This window comes from Canis lupus, chromosome 10 (assembly GCF_003254725.2).
Source record: "Canis lupus dingo isolate Sandy chromosome 10, ASM325472v2, whole genome shotgun sequence".
NCBI lineage: Eukaryota > Metazoa > Chordata > Mammalia > Carnivora > Canidae > Canis > Canis lupus.
Window position 1 is genome coordinate 1,046,031 of NC_064252.1, and position 22,471 is coordinate 1,068,501.

At 39.6% G+C, this 22,471-nt stretch overlaps 1 protein-coding gene across 13 annotated transcripts in view; it reads left to right on the forward strand.

Moving 5' to 3' along the window:
* The window catches only part of RBMS2 (RNA binding motif single stranded interacting protein 2), a 92,111-nt gene that overhangs the window by 47,126 nt on the left and 22,514 nt on the right, over positions 1-22,471 (forward strand). For all 13 annotated transcript variants that reach the window (XM_025476959.3, XM_025476965.3, XM_025476963.3 and 10 more), the window contains one exon: positions 18,956-19,122. In XM_025476959.3, the coding sequence (XP_025332744.1) occupies positions 18,956-19,122 (167 nt within the window). The remainder of the gene's footprint in view (positions 1-18,955; positions 19,123-22,471) is intronic.

The following is a 22,471-nucleotide window of genomic DNA, read 5'->3' on the forward strand; positions in this document are numbered from 1 at the left end:
TAAATAGAAAATCTTCTGGAATGGATTCACTATGCTGTTGCCGTTAAGAATATTCATGATTCATGGGAAGAGGCTAAAATATCAATGTGAACAGGAGTTTGGAAGAAGATTCCAACCCTCATGGATGACTCTGAGGGGTTCAAGACTTCAGTGGAGGATGTTACTGCACATGTGGTAGAAATAGCAAGAGAACTGGAATTAGAAGTGAAGTCTGAAGATGTGACTGGATTGCTGCAATATCATGATAAATTTGAGTGCATGAGGAATTGCTTCATATGGATGAGCTAAGAAAGTTGTTTTTGTGTTTGTTTGTCAGTAAACTCTACCCACAACGTGGGGCTTAAACTCATGACCCCAAAATCAAGAGTTGCATGCTCTACTGACTGAGAACCCTCTTAGAATGTGGTTTCTTGAGATGGAGTCCATTCTTAGTGAAGATGCTGTGAAGACTTGAAATGACAATGAATGATTTAGAATATTACATAAACTTAGTTGATAAAGCAAGCAGCAGGATTTGAGAAGATTGACTCCAGTTGTGAAAGAAGTTCTGTGTGTAAAATGCTATCAAGCTACAGATGTGCTACAGATAAATTTTTTGTGAGAGGAAGAGTCAACTGATGTGGCAAACTTCACTGTTGTTTTATTTTAAGAAATTGCCACAGCCGCCTCACCCTTCAGCAACTACTACCCTGATCATCAGCAGCCGTAAACATTGAGGCAAGATCCTACACTACCAAAAAGATTGCAACTCATTGGAAGCCCTGATGATGCTTAGCATTTTTTTAAGATTTATTTATTTATTTATTCATGATAGACAGAGAAAGAGAGAGGCAGAGACAGGAGGAGGGCTCCATGCAGGGAGCCTGACGCAGGACTTGATCCCGGAACTCCAGGATCGTACCCTGGGCCAAAGGCAGGTGCTAAACCGCTGAGCCACCCAGGGATCCCCGATGCTTAGCATTTTTTAGCCATAAAGTATTTTTTTAAGTTTGTTTCAAGTAATATCTGTACCCAATGTGGGGCTTAAACTCACAACTCAGATAAAAAAAAACATGCTTTTTCAAGTGAGCCCCCCACGAGCCCCAGCAATAAAATATTTTTAAATTAAGGTAATTACAGTTTTTTTTAAAGACATAATGCTAATTGTGTACTTAATAGACTATGGCATAGTGTAAACATAGCTTTCATGTGTATTGGGAAACCAAAAAATTTGACTTACCTTTTTTTTTTTTTTTTTTTAAAGATTTTATTTATTTATGAGAGAAAGAGAGAGGCAGAGACACAGGGAGAACCAGGCTCCACACAGGGAGCCCGATGTGGGACTTGATCCCAGGTCTCCAGGATCACACCTTGGGCTAAAGGCAGCACTAAACTGCTGAGCCACCCGGGCTGCCCTGACTTGCTTTATTGTGACATTTGATTTAGAATGATGATCCGAACTGAACCCACAAAATCTCCTAAGTATGTCTGTACTCCCTTCATCTGAATCCTGAAGATTGGAAAAGGATCTGTGTGCCCCTTCCTTCCCTACTTCCTTCCATGCTGTTGCTTCTAAAGTCTCTCATTATAGGAGGGTGATATGCTAATATCTGTCCCTCTACACTGAAAAAAACACACAGAGTGAGGAACAGTGTTTTTCTCTACAAAGGTGACAAGATTCTCTTGATTTGGTTCCATTTTCACAGATCAGACAGTGCTTAATCTAGTAGATTTTTTGATGATTGAGGTAAGATGATAAGCTAAATCTCTGCCTCTTTTGGTGTCATTTTTAGACTGTTGATTTAAAAACATTTTAGAAATTGATTTTTCTTTTTTAAAAATAATTGGGGTTAATTGTTGACCTTACTTACAGTTTGTGAAAGCAATTGCGTTTCCTGTGTTTAAAGAAACAGCAATGGAAAAAAAGGCTGTGGGTGTGGGAGCCAGATGATCCTGAGTTAAGAATAAGATTTTACTATTTATTAATTATGTGAACTTGGAAAAGTAGCAAACTCCTCTGAATATCAGTTTCCACATCAACAAAAACCAAAATGGAAATGATACTTGCTTATTATCTTCTTTGTAAGGATTATATTAGATAACAAAATCCTCTAGGGCTTGGAATATGGTAGATGACCAGCAAATGTTGTCTTCTCTTTGCTTGACAAAAAGATAATAAAATAATAGGTCAGTTTCAACTTTCTTGTATTCACTTTTCTAGTTTTTGTTTTTTTTTTTTTTTCTTGAGATTAGCTTCAGTAGTCACTTTTGAGAGCCTAGGCCAGGGGCACTTTTACATTGTTACCACGAGTTTTTGTTTTGATTTTTTAAATGTAAATGTTCTGTTTTTGGATTATATTTTATACTTGTTGAGGGCCAGGTTTTCTTGTTTTGCATTTCTTCATAGCATCTCTATATGTTAGAGATACAATAATTGTTCAGCTATATGTATTTATTATTTATTTTTTAGAGAGGGGGAGGGGCCGAGAGAGAGGGATGGAGAGAGAGAATTTTAATCAGGCTCCATGCCCAGCACAGAACCTGATGCAGGGATCAGACTCCATCTCACAACCCTGAGATCATCACCTGAGCTGAAATCAGGAGTTGGGACACCTAGCCGTCTGAGCTACCCAGGCACCCCAGTTGTTCAGTTATAGGTTGTTTTTATTCTCCAAATAGTGAGCACTTAGTGTTTCTTGAATGGGATAATGTTTATACTGCTACATATCAATGAACACAATTTCTTTAACAAAAAAATTGGGGGAAAAAAAGGAATGAATGAATAGGAGGATGTCAGACATAGCAATCAGTCATAATATGTGGACCTTACTGATATCCTTTGCATCCTATTTTGAAACAAATAAATTGCAAGATGAAACAAAACAAAAAAGTTTAATATGTATGAGACAATTGGAAATTTTTCTTTTTTTTAAGTAAGCTGTACACCTAATATGGATTGAATTTACAACCTCAAGATCAAGAGTCATATGCTCTGCTGACTGTGCCAGCCAGGCAACCCAGGAATTACTAATTTTTTTAAAGGTTTTATTTATTCATAAGAGAGAGAGGCAGAGATACAGGCAGAGGGAGAAGAAGGCTCCATGCAAGGAGCCCAATGCGAGACTCCATCCCAGATCCCAGGATCACGCCCTGAGCCGAAAGTAGATACTCAACCACTGAGCTACCCAGGCATCCCAAATTACTAATTTTTTAAGTGATATAGTGATACTGTGCTTTTTTTTAATACTTTTTTCAGGGCCACTTGCCTGGCTCAGTTTGAAGAGTATGCAACTCTTGGTCTCAGTGTTAGGAGTTTGATCCCCATATTGGATGTAGAGATTGCTTAAGTAAATAAATAAATAAACTTTAAAAAATATTTTTTCAGGGATACATGTTGAAATATTTTTTCCCACCCCTTCCCCCCCCCTTTTTTTTTACATGTTGAAATATTTTAGAATGACATGATATATTTAGTATTTGATTTGAAATTATATGGGAGGTAGGGAAATAGAGCTACAGATGAGGCAGTTTGTACATGAATAATTGTTGAAGCTAACTGATAAGTAGGTAAGGATTCATTATGTTCTTCATCTACTTTTGTAGATATTTTCCATTATAAAAAATAAAAAGCTCTTGCTACTAAACTTTGCTTCCTATTCTCTACTAGAAGTGTCATCTCCTAAAAAAAAAAAAAAAAGTGTCTTCTCCTTTTTTTTTTAAATAGGTAGGATGTGAACAACTTTAATATCATAACCCATATCCCTTAGTTACGACTTAAGGATATCACTGAACAAAACTGTCAGGAGTAAGCCTAAACAAAGATAGAAAAGAAGGGGGAAAAATGGACAAAGAAAGGAAGGGAGTAAGAGAGAAGAAGGAGACTGGAGAAAACGAAAGAAGTCAGGGGTAGTAGAAGATTGCCTTAAAGTAGAAGTCTCTTATTCCCATTCTAATTTTTTTTTATTTCACCTCCAAATGATACCTTTAGTAGGTAAGTAGGAAACTGAGATTCTGTTTTATAAGTTTTGTCAAAATTATTTTGTAATAAGCAAAAAGAAAAACAGCTATTTTGTTTTAGCATATCAGCTTAAGAGAGTAAGGATTTTCCCTTTTAAAAATATTCTTTATAGATGCTACTATATTGTAGCTGCTATGTACATAGTATATATTTATGTGACTCTGGGTACTGGTGGATCTTGCAAAAATTCTTACATAATCTTACGTATTATTATCCAGGAACTGGATAGAATTTTCTCCTCCTGACACTACATCATATTTAAGGGGTCTTCCAACAAGAAGACCTAACAATCATGAATATTTATGCCCCTAATGTGGAGCTGTCAAATATATCAATCAATTAATAACCAAAGTAAAGAGACACTTAGATAATGATACACTAATAGTAAGACACTTCAACACAGCACTTTCAGCAAATGACAGATCTTCTAAGCAGAACATCACCAAAGAAACAAGAGTCTTTTTAAAGATTTTATTTATTCATGAGACACACACACAGAGAGAGAATGGCAGAGACACAAGGCAGAGAGAGAAGCAGGCTCCATGCAGGAAGCCCGATGTGGGACTCGATCCCACCACTCCAGGATCATGCCCCGGCCCAAACGCAGATGCTTAACCACTGAGTCACTGAGGCATTCCAGAAACAAGGGTCTTGAATGATACAATGGACCAAATAGATTTCACAGGTATATACAGAACATTCCATCCAAATGCAACTGAATACACATTCTTCTCAAGTGCACATGGATCTTTCTCCAGAATAGACCACATACTGGGTTTCAACTGATACCAAACGAGGTTTCAACTGATACCAAAAGATTGGGATTGTCCCCTGCGTATTTTTCAGACCACAAAGCTTTGAAACTAGAACTCAATCACAGGAAGAAATTTGGAAGAAACTCAAACACATGGAGGTTAAAGAACATCCTACTAAAAGATGAATGGGTCAACCAGGAAATTAGAGAAGAATTAAAAAGACTCATGGAAACTAATGAAAATGGGGCAGCCCAGGTGGCTCAGAGGTTTAGCACTGCCTTCAGCCTAGGGTGTGATCCTGGAGACCAGGGATCAGGATCCCGTGTCAGGCTCCCTGGATGGAGCCTGTTTCTCCCTCTGCCTGTGTCTGTGCCTCTGTGTGTGTGTGTGTCTCTCATGAATAAATAAATAAAATCTTTTAAAAAAAAAAGGAAACTAATGAAAATGAAAATACAGCTGTTCAAAACTTTGGGATACAGCAAAAGCAATCCTTAGAGGGAAATACATTGCAATAAAAGCATCCCTCAAAAAATTGGAAAAAACCTCAAATACACCAGCTAACCTCGCACCTAAAGGAACTGGAGAAAGAACAGCAAATAAAGCCTACACCAAGCAGAAAAAGAGAGATAATAAAGTGAGAATGGCAAAAATTAACAAGACAGGAAACAACAAATGTTGGAGAGAATGTGGAGAAAGGGGAACCCTCTTGCACTGTTGGTGGGAATGCAGGCTGGTGCAGCCACTCTGGAAAATAGTGTGGAAGTTCTTTAAAAAGTTAAAAATAGAGCTACCCTATGACCCAGCAATTGTACTACTGGGTATTTACCCCAAAGATACTGATATAGTGAAATACCGGAAACCTGCACCCCAATGTTCACAGCAGCAATGTCCACAACAGCCAAACTGTGGAAGAAGCCATGATGTCCTTCGATGGATGAACGGATAAATAAGATGTGGTCTATATATACAATGGAATATTAGTCATCAGAAGAGACGAATACCTAACATTTGCTTCGATGTGGTTGGAACTGGAGGGTATTATGACGAGTGAAATAAGTCAATTGGAGAAGGACAATCATCATAATGGTTTTACTCATATGGAATATAAGAAATAGTGAAAGAGATTATAAGGGAAAGGAGGAGAACTGAGTGGGAAAAATTAGAGAGGGAGACAAACCATGAGAGACTCCTAACTCCTGGAAACAAACAAAGGGTTGCAGAAGGGGAGTTGGGTGGGGAAATAGGGTAACTGGGTGATAGGCACTGAGGAGGGCACTTGATGGGATGAACACTGAGTGTTATATGTTGGCAAATTGAATTTAAATTAAAAAATGTAAAAAAAAAAAGAATTTTCTCCTTCAGAGAAAGACAAATACCTTATGATTTCACTCATGTGGAATTTAAGAAAGAAAACAGATGAACATAGGAGAAGGGAAGGAAAATAAAAAGAAAATAGAGAGGGAGGCAGACGATGAAACTCTTAACTCTAAGAAACAAACCAAGGGTTGCTGGAGGGAAGATGGATGGGAGGAGGGGGTTACTGGGTGATGGGCATTAAGGAGGGCATGTGATGTAATGAGCTCTGAGTGTTATATGCAACTGATGAATCACTAAATTTTACCCCTGAAACTAATAATATAGGTATGTTAACTAAATTAAATTTATTTATTTATTTATTTATTTATTTATTTATTTATTTATTTATGACACAGAAAGAGAGGCAGAGACACAGGCAGAGGGAGAAGCAGGCTCCACTCAGGGAGCCCGTCATGGGACTCGATCCCAGGTCTCCAGGATCACACCCCCGGGCTGCAGGTGGCGCTAAACCACTGCGCCACTGGGACCGCCCCACTAAATTAAATTTAAATAAAGAATTAAAAAAAAGAATATTCTCTTTTTTTGGAAAACTTACCCTTTGTTTATACATTTACCCTTGAACAATGTGAGGGTTGGGGCACTGAACACCTGTGCAGTTGAAAATCCAGATATAGGTTTTGACTCCCCCCAAACTTAATACTAATAGCCTACTTTTATTTACTTAAAAGATTATTTATTCATTCATGAGAGACAAACAGAGAGAGAGGGGGGTGGGGGCAGAGAGAGAAGCAGGCTCCATGCTGGGAGCCTGATGTGGGACTCAATCCTAGGACTCCATGATCACGCCCTGGCCCGAAGGCAGGCGCTAAACCTCTGAGCCACCCAAGGATCCCTAATAGCCTACTTTTAACCAGAAGCCTTACCAATAACATAAACAGTTGATTAATACATATTTTGTATTTTATATGTATTATATACTGTATTCTCACCACACAGTAAGCTAGAAACAAGAAAGTGTTATTAAGAATATCATAAGGAAGATGGGGCATGTGGGTGGCTCAGTTGGTTAAGCCTTTGGCTCAGGTTGTGATCTCTGGGTCCTAAGATGGAGCCCACATCCGGCTTCCTGGCCAGTGGGAAGGCTACTTTTCCCTCTTCCTCTGTGCTTGCTCTGTCCCTCAAATAAGTAAATAAAATCTAAAAAATATATATATAAGGAAGAAAAAAAGTTTACATTACTGTATCGAAAAAAATCCACGTATAAGTAAGTAGACCTGCATAGTTCAAACTCGTGTTAAGGATCAGCTTAATCAGTTTTTGGTATTCAGTGTGCTCAGTTTCGCAACAAGTCCTCATCTCCACCCCTTACCTCCAACCTCTGCCCCGTTCCAATTGTGTTTGAGATTATGAGTTTGGTAAAGTAGGTTAACATTTTCCCAAGGAAAGTTTTGTTCAGATCACTGTCTTTTTGAGATTTAAGTTATTTTAGGAATTAGAAGATCACAGATCCCGGACTTAGGCAAAAAAACCTCAAGTATTTTAATATTCTATCCTACTCTTTTTTTTAAAAATTCATTTGGGGGAGAAAGAGAGAGCACAAGCAGGGAGAGGGAGAAGCAGGCTCTCTGCTGAGCAGGGAGCCTGGTGTGGGGCTCGATCCCAGGACCCTGGGACTATGACCTGAGCTGTGAAAGCAGATGCTTAACCAACTGAGCCACCCAAGTGCCTCAGTATTATGTCCTACTTAAAAAAAAAAAAAAATAGTGTGTCAGATTTTTAAGAGATTTATTTATTTAAGGATTTTTTTTTTTTTTTTTTTTTTTAGATTTTATTTACTTATTCATGAGAGACACAGAGAGGGGCAGAGAACACAGGCAGAGGGAGAAGCAGGCTCCCTGTGGGGAGCCCAATGTAGAATTTGATCCTGGGACCCCAGGATCATGCCCTGATCTAAAGGCAGACACTCAACCACTGAGCCACCCAGGTGCCCCTTATTTATTTTAAAGTAATTACAGGGCACCTGGCTAGCTCAGTCAGAAGAGCATCTGACTCTTGATCTCGAAGTCTTGGGTTTGTGTATAGAGATTACTAAAAAAAAAAAAAAAAAAAGTAAAGATTTTGAGTCTTAAGACCAGATCCCCAATCTACCAATCTGGGTATTCTTTGAACAGGTAGTGTGAGGGTGGAAAAGAGAAGTGCTGGTGTTTCCTGACTTCTGTGAGTTTCTGATCTATTTCTGGCTGAAATGAAATTGTGTTAAATGATGAAAATATGGTAAATGATGCGGTAGGGTAAAACAGATAAGCAGGTGTTATCTTTTCTCTTTTTGAAACAACTGCCCTGTGGAAGAGGCTCACACTTCTCTGTGAGCCATGGAGCTGTACTGATGCAGCTATTCTTGTTCACTTTGCAGTTCCTTCCTAGGCCATATATTCTCCTGAACACAGATAATCCATCAGCCTAGCTGTGGAGGGGTTCAATAATGCAGAATAACATTCAGTGGGGGCTCAGTTGAGTTCCACACATATTCTTCCCAAGCAGTTGGCTGTCACGTTCTGACTTCAGCTGCTTAACCTTTAAAGATCTGGGATGCCTGGGTGGCTCAGCGGTTGAGCATCGGCCTTTGGCTCAGGGCGTGATCCTGGTGCCGGATCGAGTCCTGCATTGCGCTCCCTGTGAGGAGCCTGTTTCTCTCTCTCTCTCTCTCTCTGTGTGTCTCATGAATAAATAAATAAAATCTTAAAAACAAAAAACCTTTAAAGATCCTTCTTTTGTCCTGAGAAGTTATTTAACTTTTTTTTTGTATTGTTTCCTCATACATATGAGGTATTGCCACACTGACATGTACCCACAAACTGGTGACATGGTTATTAGTTGGGTTGCAGGCATGAGCTTGTACTTCCTGAAACCACTGTGCCTAAAAGGGCTCTGCCCTCCTTAGAATTGTCCATATACTTCAGTTGAGGGCTCTTGATCTGGTTGGTTTCTCTAAGCACCAATCTATAAGAGTTTCATCTAGCGTATTTGAGTCATAGTTCAGATACGTTTGTTCCTTAAATGTTCTACACTAACTAGATGTTACCTACTGCCTGGGAACTTAGAACTGTTCTCTTTCCAGAAGGGAGAGAAACAAAGGATATAGGGTCATGTAAAGGGCTACTTTACGTGTTTACTCAGCTGTTTGCACTGGTTTGGATACTTTCAGTATTTGGGTTTTCTCTTACTTGATTCTGCTTAACAAAAAGCAAAGCAATGTAACAGAATGTTGAAATAAGACTAAGCCTCAGTTTCTAAGTCTCAAAAGAGAATAACACATCTCCAGTTCCACCTCACAGAGTTGTTAGGAAGATCAAATGACATCATAGATGTGAAAGGATTTAAGGCACTGTTAAAGTTAAGACAAATTGATATAGGGATGCCTGGGTGGCTCAGCGGTTGAGTGCCTGCCTTTGGCCTGGGACGTGATCCCACAGTCCCAGGATCAAGTCCCACATCCGGCTCCCTGCATGGAGCCTGCTTCTCCCTCTGCCTGGGTCTCTGCCTCTCTCTGTGTGTCTTTCATGACTAAATAAATAAAATCTTAAAAAAAAAAAAGACAAATTGATATAGAACAGAATTCTGTGTTAAATTGTACCTTGAGAATTTTTGCACATTGAGAGGGGTTTTTGTTACTCAGTTTTGGAGAAATCAGAGTTTCTCAAGAGCTTCTGACACAAATCTTCCACGCGAGTCTTCAAGGTAGAATGGTTGGTTCATCATTCAGGGTCCCAAAAGGAAACAGATGGCATATCCAAATTGAGTAATTTGAGAAAGATTTAATAAAGAGACTATTTACAAAGAGGTTTAAGGAAACCAGTGAGAGAGAGCAGAGTACCCTATAGCCAGCAATTACAGAGCCTACATTACCTCATTACCTCTAGATCTAATAAAGCAAAGTACTGAGAGAGATTACCTCAGAATCTGAGAGTAGCTGTATGGAAAGAACTGTCGGCTTCAGTAGTATGCAGCCAAATCATGGTACTTTGGCAGGAGCTAGGGAAATAAATATTCTGATCTCATTTTCCTCCTACCCTTTGATCTTGTGTACATCTGGTTAGCCAAATTCAGCTAGAAGCCAGAGGACAAGGGAGCGTGTGCATGCACTCTCTATGGCAGCTTCCTGGTACACAAAGAAAGGTGGGCAAGAGTGGTGAGTGGATATGGAAATGCAAATGGATTCCTGGGCAATATGCTGTGGCTATATGCTTAACTGAGGATTCTGTAGTAATTTTGGCTTAGGTTTTTTTTTTTTTTTTTTTTTTTTTTTTAAGATTTATTTATTCATTCATGAGAGAGAGACTAAGAGAGAGGCAGAGACACAGGCAAAGGGAGAAGCAGGCTCCTCGCAGGGAGCCCAATGTGGGACTTGATCCCATCCCGGATCCCAGGATCACAACCTGAGCCGAAGGCAGGCACCTAACCGCTGTGCCACCCAGGCGTCCTGAGGCTTAGGGTTTTTAAGTAGCAATTGTATACTTGAGACCCAGTTTGAGTACCACCTGGTATAAACATAAAAAACTCTCTGGAGGCCATATGGTTGGTACACCTTACTGTTACCATCTTGGTATTAAAGGATATATGAAACAATTTGCTACTGTTGTGGGAAGACCCATGAAAGAGGAGGAGGAGGAGATAAGCTGGAGATGGTGTCAGGTTTACTTGAATTTAGAGGAAGTAGTAGAAAGTGCTGAGTCAGCTTTTAAAACCAGCTATGGGGTGGGGGAATAAATAAATGAAACCAGCTGTGGTGGACAGATATGTGTTATGTGATCTCTGGCTCAGGCTCTGCATTTTCCAGAGATGCCTTTTTGTTTTTTGTTTTGTTTTTAATATTGTTAATGTTTATTGTTTTAGGAAAAGGGGATTGTAGGAAATATCCCTTTCTCTATCTCTTGTTTTGTTTTGTTTTTTTTTTTGGTAAAGCTTGTTTTTTTAGCAATCTCTACACTCAATTTGGGGTTCGAACTTACGACCCTGAGGTAAGCACATGGTCTTCTGACTGAACCAGCGAGACACCTTGGAAATAGCCATTTCTTGCTCTGATATGATTTAATGATTAATCTATACTTCCACTTGAATTTCAATAAAATATATTAATCTTAGGACGTTTCTATCTGGAAGTGGAGTAGGCTGATGTCAACCTAAGCTGAATTCTTTTTTTTTTTTTTTAAGATTTTATTTATTTATTCATGAGAGGCACAGAGAGAGATAGAAGCATAGGGAGAAGCAGACTCGTGTAGGGAGCCTGATGCGACTGATCTTAGGGCTCCAGGATTACGCCCTGAGCCAAAGGCAGACGGTCAACCACTGAGCCATCCAGGTGCCCCCCTAAGCTGAATTCTGTGCTAGTTCATGTTAACCTGTGATTGCCAAATATCGCAAGATTTTTTTTTAAGATTTTATTTTTTCATGAGAAGACACAGGGGCGGGGGGTAGAGACATAGGCAGAGGAAGAAGCAGGCTCCATCTGGGAGCCCGATGTAGGACTTGATCCCAGCACTCCAGGATCATGCCCCCAGCCGAAGGCAGACACTCAGCCACTGAGCCACCCAGGTGTCCCTCTCAAGATGTTATTTTAGTGGTTGGAATGTCCTCTTCTCTCCACCCAACCCCATCAAATTTTTATAGTAGCTTTATTGAGATATAATTCACATACCATACAATTCACTCATTTAAAGTATACAATTCAGTGGCTTTTAGTGTATTTGCAGAGTTTGTATCAATTACCATAATCAATTTTAGGACATTTTCATTACCCCCAAAAGAAACCCCACCACTTAGCCACCAGCCCTCTTCCACACCCCCTCCCGCCCCCCATTCTCACTGCTTACCTCTCCCAGTCAGGTAGTCACTAATCTACTTTGTCTATATATAGCTTTGCCTGTTCTAGATATTTCACGTGATGGAATCATACAATATGTGCTCCTTTGTGACTTCTTTCACTTTGCATGTTTTGAAGGTTCATCCATGTAGTAGCATGTATCCGTACTTCATTCCCTCTTATAGCTGAATAGTAGTTTCATGTATGGATATACTACACTTTATTATCCATTCATCAGTTGATAGACATTTGTTGTTTCCACTTTGGGCTAATATAAGTAATGCTACTATGAAATTTGTACACAGGTTTTGTGTGGACATATGTTTTCAGTTCTCCTGGGTATATACTTAGGAGTGGAATTGCTGGGTTATGTGAAAACTGTGTTTAACTGTTTTAGGAACTCTTAAACTGTTTTTCAGAGCAGCTGTATCACTTTACGTTCCCACCAGCAGTGTAGAAGGGTTCCTGATTCTTTCTTTACATTCTTGCCAGCATTTGTTATTGTTATTATTGATTATAGCATCAAAGTTACTTTTTTTTTTCAAATTTTTTATTTATTTATGATAGTCACACAGAGAGAGAGAGAGAGAGGCAGAGACACAGGCAGAGGAAGAAGCAGGCTCCATGCACCGGGAGCCCGACGTGGGATTCGATCCCGGGTCTCCAGGATCGCGCCCTGGGCCAAAGGCAGGCGCTAAACCGCTGCGCCACCCAGGGATCCCTCAAAGTTACTTTTGATTAAAACAATTATCTTGGGCAGCCCAGGTGGGCTCTCTCTCTCTCTGTGCCTCTCATGAATAAATAAATAAAATCTTAAAAAAAAATAAAACAATAATCTTATTATAGCCATCCTAGTGGATATTAAATAGTATCTCATGATTTTGTAAAGATTTTATTTACTTGAGACAGAGAGAGAGAGAGAGAACGAGAGAGAGCACAGAGGCAGAGTGAGAGGGAGAAACAGGTTCCCCACTGAGTGGAGAGCCCAACGTGGGTCCCGAACCCAGGACCCTAGGATCATGACCCGGGCTGAAGACAGACGTTTAACTGACTGAGCCACCCATGCACCCTGTGATTTTTTATTTGCATTTCCCTATAGCTCCCCATTAAAAGTTTAATTTCCTATACATTCTTCAAAATACAATTGTCTTTTTTTGAGAAACTTTTCCCTCGGGAATTAACTGTCTTTTCTTTCATACTCCTATACAATTTTACTTGGATCCCCATTAGCACACATATTTCATTTTGCTAGTTATGGAGATCATAAGCTCTGTTTTGTGAATTCCTTAATGGCTCCTGTGAGTGTGTGTTTAAATTTACTATGAAATATTTCACTCATACTCTTATGCATTTGTGAGTCCCCACTGCATCACATAGGGCTTGCATGTAGTTGGCATTCAGATGTTTATTGAATGACTCAAAGAGTCTTATGAGTGATTATTAAGAGGTCTTATTCCTCAGGGAAAGTGGACTTTCTCTTATTAGGAGATATTATGATGAAACAAGGGAAAGTATTTTAGGCAAAAATGAGTATGCCTGGCTGGCTCAGTTGGGAAAGCATGGGTCTCTTGATCTTGGAGGCATGAGTTCAAGCCCCATATGTTGAATAGAGTTTACTTTAAAAAAAAAGTTCAGATGTGTTATATGTTCTAGAGACCACCAGCTCCAGAAACATGTCTTCTAGATCATCCATATCCAAGTTGCAATAAGAATTTTGATGTCAGGTCACCGGATTGTATATCTGTGAGATTTTTTTAGGGGTTTATTATAATGATACACAATTAGCAAATCCCCTGAGTTTTACTCCTTTTAGCATATATCCATGCCTATATACTAAATGCTAGGAACTTAGTTAGCTAAGCACTAGACATAGGATGGGGTTTTCTCCTGCTCTGATGGTAATAAGTAAAGACAAGGACCCAGGATGGGGATGACTCTGATGGCAAATGAATGGATACAGGATTTCTCAGTTTTATTAAACCACACAAAATGAACACTTGATTAGAATCTAATTTTCAGAACGAAGACAGCGTTTTACTTACATTATAATTTAAGGATGCCTGGGTGGCTCAGTTGGTTAAGTGTCTGCCTTCAGCTCAGGTCATGATTGCAGGGTCTTGGAATCAAGCCCCATGGCAGGCTCCCTGCATCGTGGAGAGCCTGCTTCTCCATCTCCCCTCAGCTTGTGCTCTCTCTTGCTATCTCTTTTCCAAATTAAAAGAAACACAAAAACACATTTAATTCACAAGTAGCTTATCTTATTGGATCATTCTCTTAAAGATCTGATGGAAACTTAGTGATTGGGGGGTTGGCATTTTATCATCTCTACCATTAAGATCTCTTGAAAGAGAACAAAAGGAAGAACACTGTCTTGTCTCCCAGTTTCCTACAACTCAGCAACACAAGAAACATAAAATTCCTGCTACAGGAAGAGGGGAATTCGATTTTTTTTTTCTGGATAAAGATGAAAGAGTTCTACATTTCTGGATCCCCATCCTAGACCCTTCCCCAAGTATTTATTCCCAGATACTCTTAAGAAATTCATCACAGCCTATTCTCTGCACGTCCTTTAAACACCACCCCACCAATCTTTAGGCTTTTTCCTTACCTCCCTTCATGTCTAATATCTCCTAACTAGTCTCACCCTCTGGTTTCCCACCTCTCTAAACCAGCTTTGATAATGCAGCTGAGAAATGTGATATTGTGTCTCTGTTTATAAACCCATCAATGTTTCCCACTCACTTCCAGAATTAAATCTCCCTTGTGAGAAGACTGATACCTGTACTCTTCTACCAGATAACTTTGCATATTCCTTTGATACATAATATACTACCATCCTTCCTTTCTGAAGGCAAATTTAATAATCTAAGGTATCTAAGATTCTAGGCTGAATGTGAGGACCCTTGTTTAAAGGGGTCATATCTTGGAATTATAGGGCATAGTACAATTCCGAGTCCTGGTCTTTTTGGTTTTTTTTAAAGATTTTATTTATTATTTATTTTAGAGAGAGAGAGAGAGAGAGAGTGTGTGTGTGTGTGTGTGTGTATGCAAACAAGCAGGGAAGGGGCAGAAGGAGAGGGAGAAGAAGACTCCACTCTGAGCAGGGAGCCTGACATGGGGCTTGATCTGAGGACCCGGAGATCATGGCCTAAGCTGAAGTCAGACACTTAACTGACTAAGCCACCCAGACGTCCCTCCAAGTCCTGTTCTGAAGGGCCACTAATTCAAATGACTTCAGGAGTTCCACCTACATGAATGTGAACCAAGGTTATAAGTAACAACCTGCCAGTTTTTCTTCTAGCAGCAGAACAAAACTACATGTCATTCAAAGGGACATAGTTAACTGATAGATGCTATAATAGATTTCTGTCCCTTCCTAAAGAGAACCTGGTGTACTAATAACTCAGCCATTTCAGCTTCTCTAATAACCCTGGAGTTTACCTCACATGAAAATGACATATTTTAGGACATTGTGATAAAAAGCAAATTAGCTTAGAATTTAGAGTCTGCTTTGGTTTATGAAATCTATAGTACAGAAGAATTAAGGAAATATCTTGCTCTTCAGTGTCTAGCTTAGGCCCTGACAGGACCAGTGACCTCAGAGAACCATTTCAGTAGGAGTCAAGAGAGTCAATACTGCCCTATGCTTCCCTCCCCCATAAGAATATCTCAGTTCTGTACCCTTGTACATACTACCCTTTTCTTGCTTATATACATAGGTAAACATGGTTTTTAGTTTACATTAGTTATTATGTCTGCCCAAATAGTTTCCTTTGGGAATCCATATAGGCTTTACCTAGGGACTTTTTCAAGTTTTCTTTTCTTTTTCTTAGACTCTCTTACCACTCAAAATGAGGGTTGTTTTGTTTTGTTTTGTTTTTTTACCATTTCTCTTTGGAGCCAAACCTATGTGGCAATTTCAGCTGCATTGAATTAAGAGATAAAAGGGTTTTTTGTTTTTCTTTTAAAGATTTTATTTATTTATTTATTTATTTATTTATTTATTTATTTATTTGAGAGAGAGAGAGAGAGAATGAGGGAGGGGCAGAGGGAGAGGGAAAAAGCAAACACTTTGCTGAGCAGGGAGCCTGATGCCAGGCTCCATCCTAGGACCCTGAAATCATGACCTGAGCCGAAGGCAGACACTTAACCAGCTGAGCCACCCAGGCACCCCCAAGGTTTTGGGTTTTTTTTTAACCATATCTTTTTCCTTAGGAATTTTTCAGGCCTTGCAGCAAGTTTATTATCAACTAAGTCATGTTTTTATTTTTTAAAGATTTTATTTATTTATTCATGAGAGACGTAGAGAGAGAGAGAGAGAGAGAGAGAGGCAGAGACACTGGCAGAGGGAGAAGCAGGCTCCATGCAGGGAGCCTGACATGGGACTTGATCCCGGGTCTCCAGGATCCCACCCTGGGCTGAAGGTGGCGCTAAACCGCTGAGCCACCGAGGCTGCCCTAAGTGATGTTTTAAATGATAGCTAAGGCCTTAGTATTAAAACCAAGGTTATAGCTATGTAGCAAATCAATAATTTCTTTTCAGTTTATCTCATTCTTCAGTAACCCTTGTGTTCTCGTTTGGATAGCCCTGGCATCTTTGAAACTGCCCCATTGTGTATTTTTAAGCAACTTTCAGACAAGACAAAAATAGGGCAAATAAACCTAAAAGTCATACATTCAAATCTAGAAATGACAATACTTTTTTTTTTTTTTCTTTTTTGACAGTACTTGTTTTAAGAATGACATTGAAGGGACGCCTGGGTGGCTCAGCGGTTGAATGTCTGCCTTCCGCCAAGGGCCTGATCCTGGAGACCCGGAATCAAGTCCCATGTCAGGCTCCCTGCATGGAGCCTGCTTCTCCCTCTGCCTGTGTCTCTGCCTTTCTCTCTCTTTCTCTGTCTCTCATGAATAAATAAATAAAATCTTAAAAAAAAGAAACACACATGCCGCATGCACCATCTGCCTTTATTGACTATATCATGTGACTGTCACCACCATCATATGGATTGTTCTATATGAGAAATCGTAGTATAAGTGCTGGCAAAAGAAAAGAGGACAAGGTTGGGAAATATAACGGGTTATTGTAGCAGTAGTAAGTCATGAGTCTTTGGGCCATCTCAGAATGTGGTCTTAGTTCTCTTCTTTGCTGCAGTGTAGAGCCAAGGGATAAGCTGCTGTGTTTGTGCAAGTGAGTGCACATTTTTATTGTGTATAATGACAAAGATAGGAAAATTCTTGCTTTAACACATTTTAGCCCAAGCAAAGATTTTATTTTAAAGTTTGCTAAAGGTCAGAGTCATAAAATATAAGAGGCACACTTCACATTAATTAAGATTCTTTGGAGAGGAAGATTTCTTCTCTTTGATATTCATGTTTCTCTTTTTCTTCTGTTACTACTGCTTGCCCTCAACACCACCACCAAAAAGAGGGGTAGGGGTGGCGACCTGGAGAAGAAACTAGCATTCGAGAGGGAAGTAATTCCAAATAGAGTAATACTATAAAGTGTTTTGAGCTTAGGGAGAACTGGAATATGAGTATGATGTAGTAAAATGCACTATATTATAGGTAACTGTGCGAATTTAGAGTATTATGAACCAAATATAAATGTAAACACTAGAAGCCTGATTAGGACATAAGGATTTAAAATATCCATGAGGGGGGATCCCTGGGTGGCGCACTTTGGCCCAGGGTGTGATCCTGGAGACCCGGGATCGAATCCCATGTCGGGCTCCCGGTGCATGGAGCCTGCTTCTCCCTCTGCCTGTGTCTCTGCCTCTCTCTCTGTGATGACTATCATAAAAAAAATTTTTTTAATTAAAAAAAAATTAAAAAAAATATCCATGAGGAATGGATCCGTGTTTCACCCAACTAACAGAAGTTTTTCTCTAACAGAAGTACCTTAAAAATGTAACAGAATCTCGTTGCCTGCCTTGGTATCAGTAGCAAGAGATGAGGGATGCTTCATCCCAAATCTTGGGTTTCCTTGACCATAATGTATCTATTGTTCAGTCACTTAAACTTTTAAAAATTTGTAAGTTACTTAGGACTAAAGCTGTATTAGTATGGTAACAAATTTTAGTTTTTACTGGTAATTAGTATTTTTACATGGTCATTTGTATTTCATTTTATTTGTCTAAGTTTATAATAATGTTTAAGATCTTGAAGGAATTTTGCAGTTCTCCTATTCTACAGTTTTTTTGAATCATATGTAAAATTTATTTATAGTTTTAAAGTTTTATTTCATCTTCATAATTTTTATTTTTTTAAATATTTTATTTATTTATTTATCTATGAGAGACACAGAGAGAGAGGCAGAGACATAGGCAGAGGGAGAAGCAGGCTCCATGCAGGAATCCCGATGCAGGACTTGATCCTAGGACTCTGGGACCACGCCCCGAGCCAAAGGCAGACGCTCAACCACTGAGCCACCCAGGTGTCCCTCATCTTCATAATTTTCTTTTTTTTTTTTTAAAGATTTTATTTATTTATTCATGATAGTCACAGAGAGAGAGAGAGAGAGAGAGGCAGAGACACAGGCAGAGGGAGAAGCAGGCTCCATGCACCAGGAGCCCGATGTGGGATTCGATCCCGGGTCTCCAGGATCGCGCCCTGGGCCAAAGGCAGGCGCCAAACCGCTGCGCCACCCAGGGATCCCTCTTCATAATTTTCAAATAGAACCTAGATATTGTCAGTCTTGTCTCATTATATTAACTTAAGAGGCATACATTGTGTTCTCCAGTATCAGTCTGATAAAAACATTCTACTATAACAAAGTATTTTTTTTTCAAAACCTTAAACAAGCCTATTTTGGCCTCTCATTATTCATGAAAGATAGGTAAGACAGTTACGTATTTTCTTATTCTATGACAGAGAGGAATTCCTTAGTTTTGGTGTTGTTTTTACTCTCTATTGAGTTAATTGCTGTTAAAGTTTGGAATCATTCTTTCCATGGAGCCAGGTTCTTCCTCACTCTCCAATATCTAGATGTATAATCTTCTGACCTTCTGTTCCTCATGTCTTTCTGCAGCCATATGTGTCATTGTCTCAGCAGATGGCACCACCTAGTCCAAGCAGCAGTACCCCAAACAGCAGCAGTGGGAGCAATGGAAATGACCAGTTGAGCAAAACCAACCTCTATATTCGGGGATTGCAACCAGGCACTACTGACCAGGACCTTGTCAAATTGTGCCAGTCGTAAGTTGGGGAACATGTGAGGAGGCTTGAGAGACAATACAGATTCAGTGATACTGGCTTCTTGTCAGATACTCTTGTCCTGAAATGCAGTATTATTTGTCACAAGGTTTCCTAGCAGTCCCTCTTAAGGAAATTCTACCTGCTTCTAATGTATAAAACCTTTGTGTGCTTCTTTTTTTTTTTTAAAGATTTATTTTTATTTATTTATGATAGACATAGAGAGAGAGAGAGAGGCAGAGACACAGGCAAAGGGAGAAGCAGGCTCCATGCCAGGAGCCCGACTCGGGACTCGGGACTCGATCCCGGGACTCCAGGATCGTGCCCTGGGCCAAAGGCAGGGGCGAAACCGCTGAGCCACCCAGGGATTCCTCCCCTTTGTGTGTTTCTCTGAGGAAAGTCAGGATGGGCTGGCCTTTGAAGCTGAGTATGTGACTATTTCCATTGTGCTCCCAGAACTGATGGTCTTTGTGGAAAGATTCCTGTCCTTACACCTCATATAGAAATGCTTAATGTCTCTAAAGATATTGATTAGAAGGCAGTGAGAGTTGGCAGTAGGGGTAGAAGAAGGTAGAACTAGACAATTGCATTGTACACTTAGGAGCTTTTCTACTGATAGAGATAATCCCAGTGAACTAGAGGAGCTCTCAAATTAGTGGATAAAGGAGAAGGTGGAGAAAAGGGCTGTTGCTTTGCATCTACCCCTTACATACCTTTTGGGGTTCTTCACAGTATATTTGAGTCACGAGGTAAAGATAACTACCATGGAATTAGCCCAGTTGGGAATGCTGGAAAAATTGCAAGGATCCAAAGATGCCAGCTCAGTTCCATTTGGCAGAAAAATATGTGTTTCAAATGATATATTTGAGGGAATGCTTAGAGGAAGAAATCTGGGGGATGAGGAGGGGAAAACTGAGTTTGGGTAAGTGAATGGTGGAAAGAAATAGAAATAGGAACCTTAGACTGTGTAATAGCCATCTTTTAAAACTTTTTATTTATATATAACATAGAAAAGTGCACAAATCCTAAGTGTATATACAACAGTGACTTCACAAGGTGAACATACCCTTGTAACATAGAACATCACCAACTCTTCAGAAGCCCGCCTCTCAGTTTCTGTCCCCCCTACCCCCAATGATATCTAAATAATTGATTGCTGTGGTTTGTTTGAACTTCATATAAATATAATGATATAGTGGAATGCCCTTTTATGTCTGGCTTCTTTTGCTCAGTGTTATTTGTGAGATTCATCTACATTGTTCCATGTAGCAAAACTTTGTTTCTTCTTATTGCGTTATGGAATTCCATTATAGGAATATACCATAGTTCATTTACTCATTCTATTGTTGCTGGACATTTTGAGTTGTTTCTAGTTTGTGACTATTATGAATATGAATAGTACTGCCATGAACTTGTACATGTTGGTGCATATGTGTACACATTTATGTTGGCAATATAAATTGATGAGTCATAGGATATACATGTGTTCAGCTTTTGTAGATAACACTAAGTAATTTTTGAAGTGGTTAAACTAATTCAAACTCCCACAGCAGTGTATGTAAATTCTAGCTGTTCCAAATCTTGGAAAAGCAGAACATTCTGCCCCCAAAATGTAGTTGTAGGAGTCATCAGAGATATTTTATAAGTCCCTTACTCTTTTGAGGTTTGGTCCATGCAAATCATACAGGTTTTTGCTAACACTGCACTGTACAAACTCAATCTCTAAAGGCTAGGCATATGGGTAAAACTGGTTTCTTTACCTCAGCTCACCTTGCTAGAAAACTATTTAAATGGAAGTGAGGGGACTTAGTCTAGAACTAGTAATTTTTGAGGGAAATGGGAATCGGCAGAAATATTGGTGTGTGAGAGAAAAGACTATCATATCAGTCTGGTTTGTTGATTTCTGCACCATGTATTTCTAGTACTAACTATAATGTGCTACATAAATCCTCTCATTCTGCAAGACCACAAGACAAAAACTCAGGTCTACTTCACCATACTTTTAGGCTTTCATTTTGCTCTTCCTAACAGTTGCCTTACCTTTGACTATGTCTGAAGGGATGAGAATAGTTAGGGTCATCATATAGGATGGAACTAAGGAGCTCAATAGGGGATATGGAGAAGTAGAAATGAAGCAGGGAAAGAATAGGTGCTAGATGAATTATGACAAAAAGGAGGCAGAAAAGAGCAGGTGGCTGAAACCCTTTTGGATGCTGCGAGCTAAACCTTTCTAGGAAGCATGTTTACCGTGCACAGAGGGACTTCCTGGTTTTGTCCCAGTTGTCTCTCTGGGATGTAGGGGAAGTGAATGTTGCTGGATCCTAAACCCTGCTGGGCAGACAGGAGAGACAAGAGTCTGGGATAGGAACCCCTGGCTCTCCTGGAGAGGCTCGGTCCTCTGTGGAAGAAGCAGCAGCACCCTAGCTATTGTCAGCTGTAGTAGAAACTCTGGGCTCTTATCTCAACCTGCTCAGACCACAGCAAACTCCACCCTGAGGCCTTGATAGGGATAGCAGCATGTATGTCCTCTAGCCAGGCTCATGCATCCCTTCCTTTGCCTTAATTTGAAAAGAATCCAAATATGTAGCCCTAAAGGGCTAGGCTCTCCACATTCATCCCCACCCCCATTTTAATGTGTTCTTTTCCCAGCCTCCAGGGCATTGCTTGGCTTATTCTGTCTAATTCAGTGGGTGACAGAAGCCCAACCAAAAAAGTCAGTGAGAGGCTCCCAAGGAATAAAAAATATATCAATCATCATATAATCTTTAGGGATGAGAGGGGAAATTAAAAAAACAAACAAAACCATCACTTGTTTAGGGTATTGGTCTCGTATTCAGTCCTTGCCAACTGTTTTCAGTTAAATCCTATGCTTCTGATTCTTTAATTTTCACCTTCCTAGAGTGGAACTTAAAGACTTCTTTCTAGTGGAACAATTGTAATATAGTCCTGACCTGTGATACTGCACTGCTCAAGTTTGGGGAACTCCAGATGACTTTGCTGCCAAAGTATAGTTTTCAAAAAGTTGAAAAACATGACTCATACAAATATAGGTAAACACATGCTCAAGATTTATTTCATTCATTAATAAGGGAACCAATAAGATGATAAAATGGATTCAAAGAGCATTTGAGGGACTGAATATTTATAGGTACTAAAGAAAGAATGTTGGAATAAGATTTATAGGTTATATACAAAATTGGTTCATATCCTACAGGACAGTATAAAACAGTAACCTTTGGGATTCTCTCTTTTCAGCTCAGGTCATGGTCTTGGGGTGGTGGGAATCAAGCCCCATGTCAGGCTCTGTGCTCACCATGGAGTCTGCGTGTCCCTCTTCCTCTGCTTCATCACC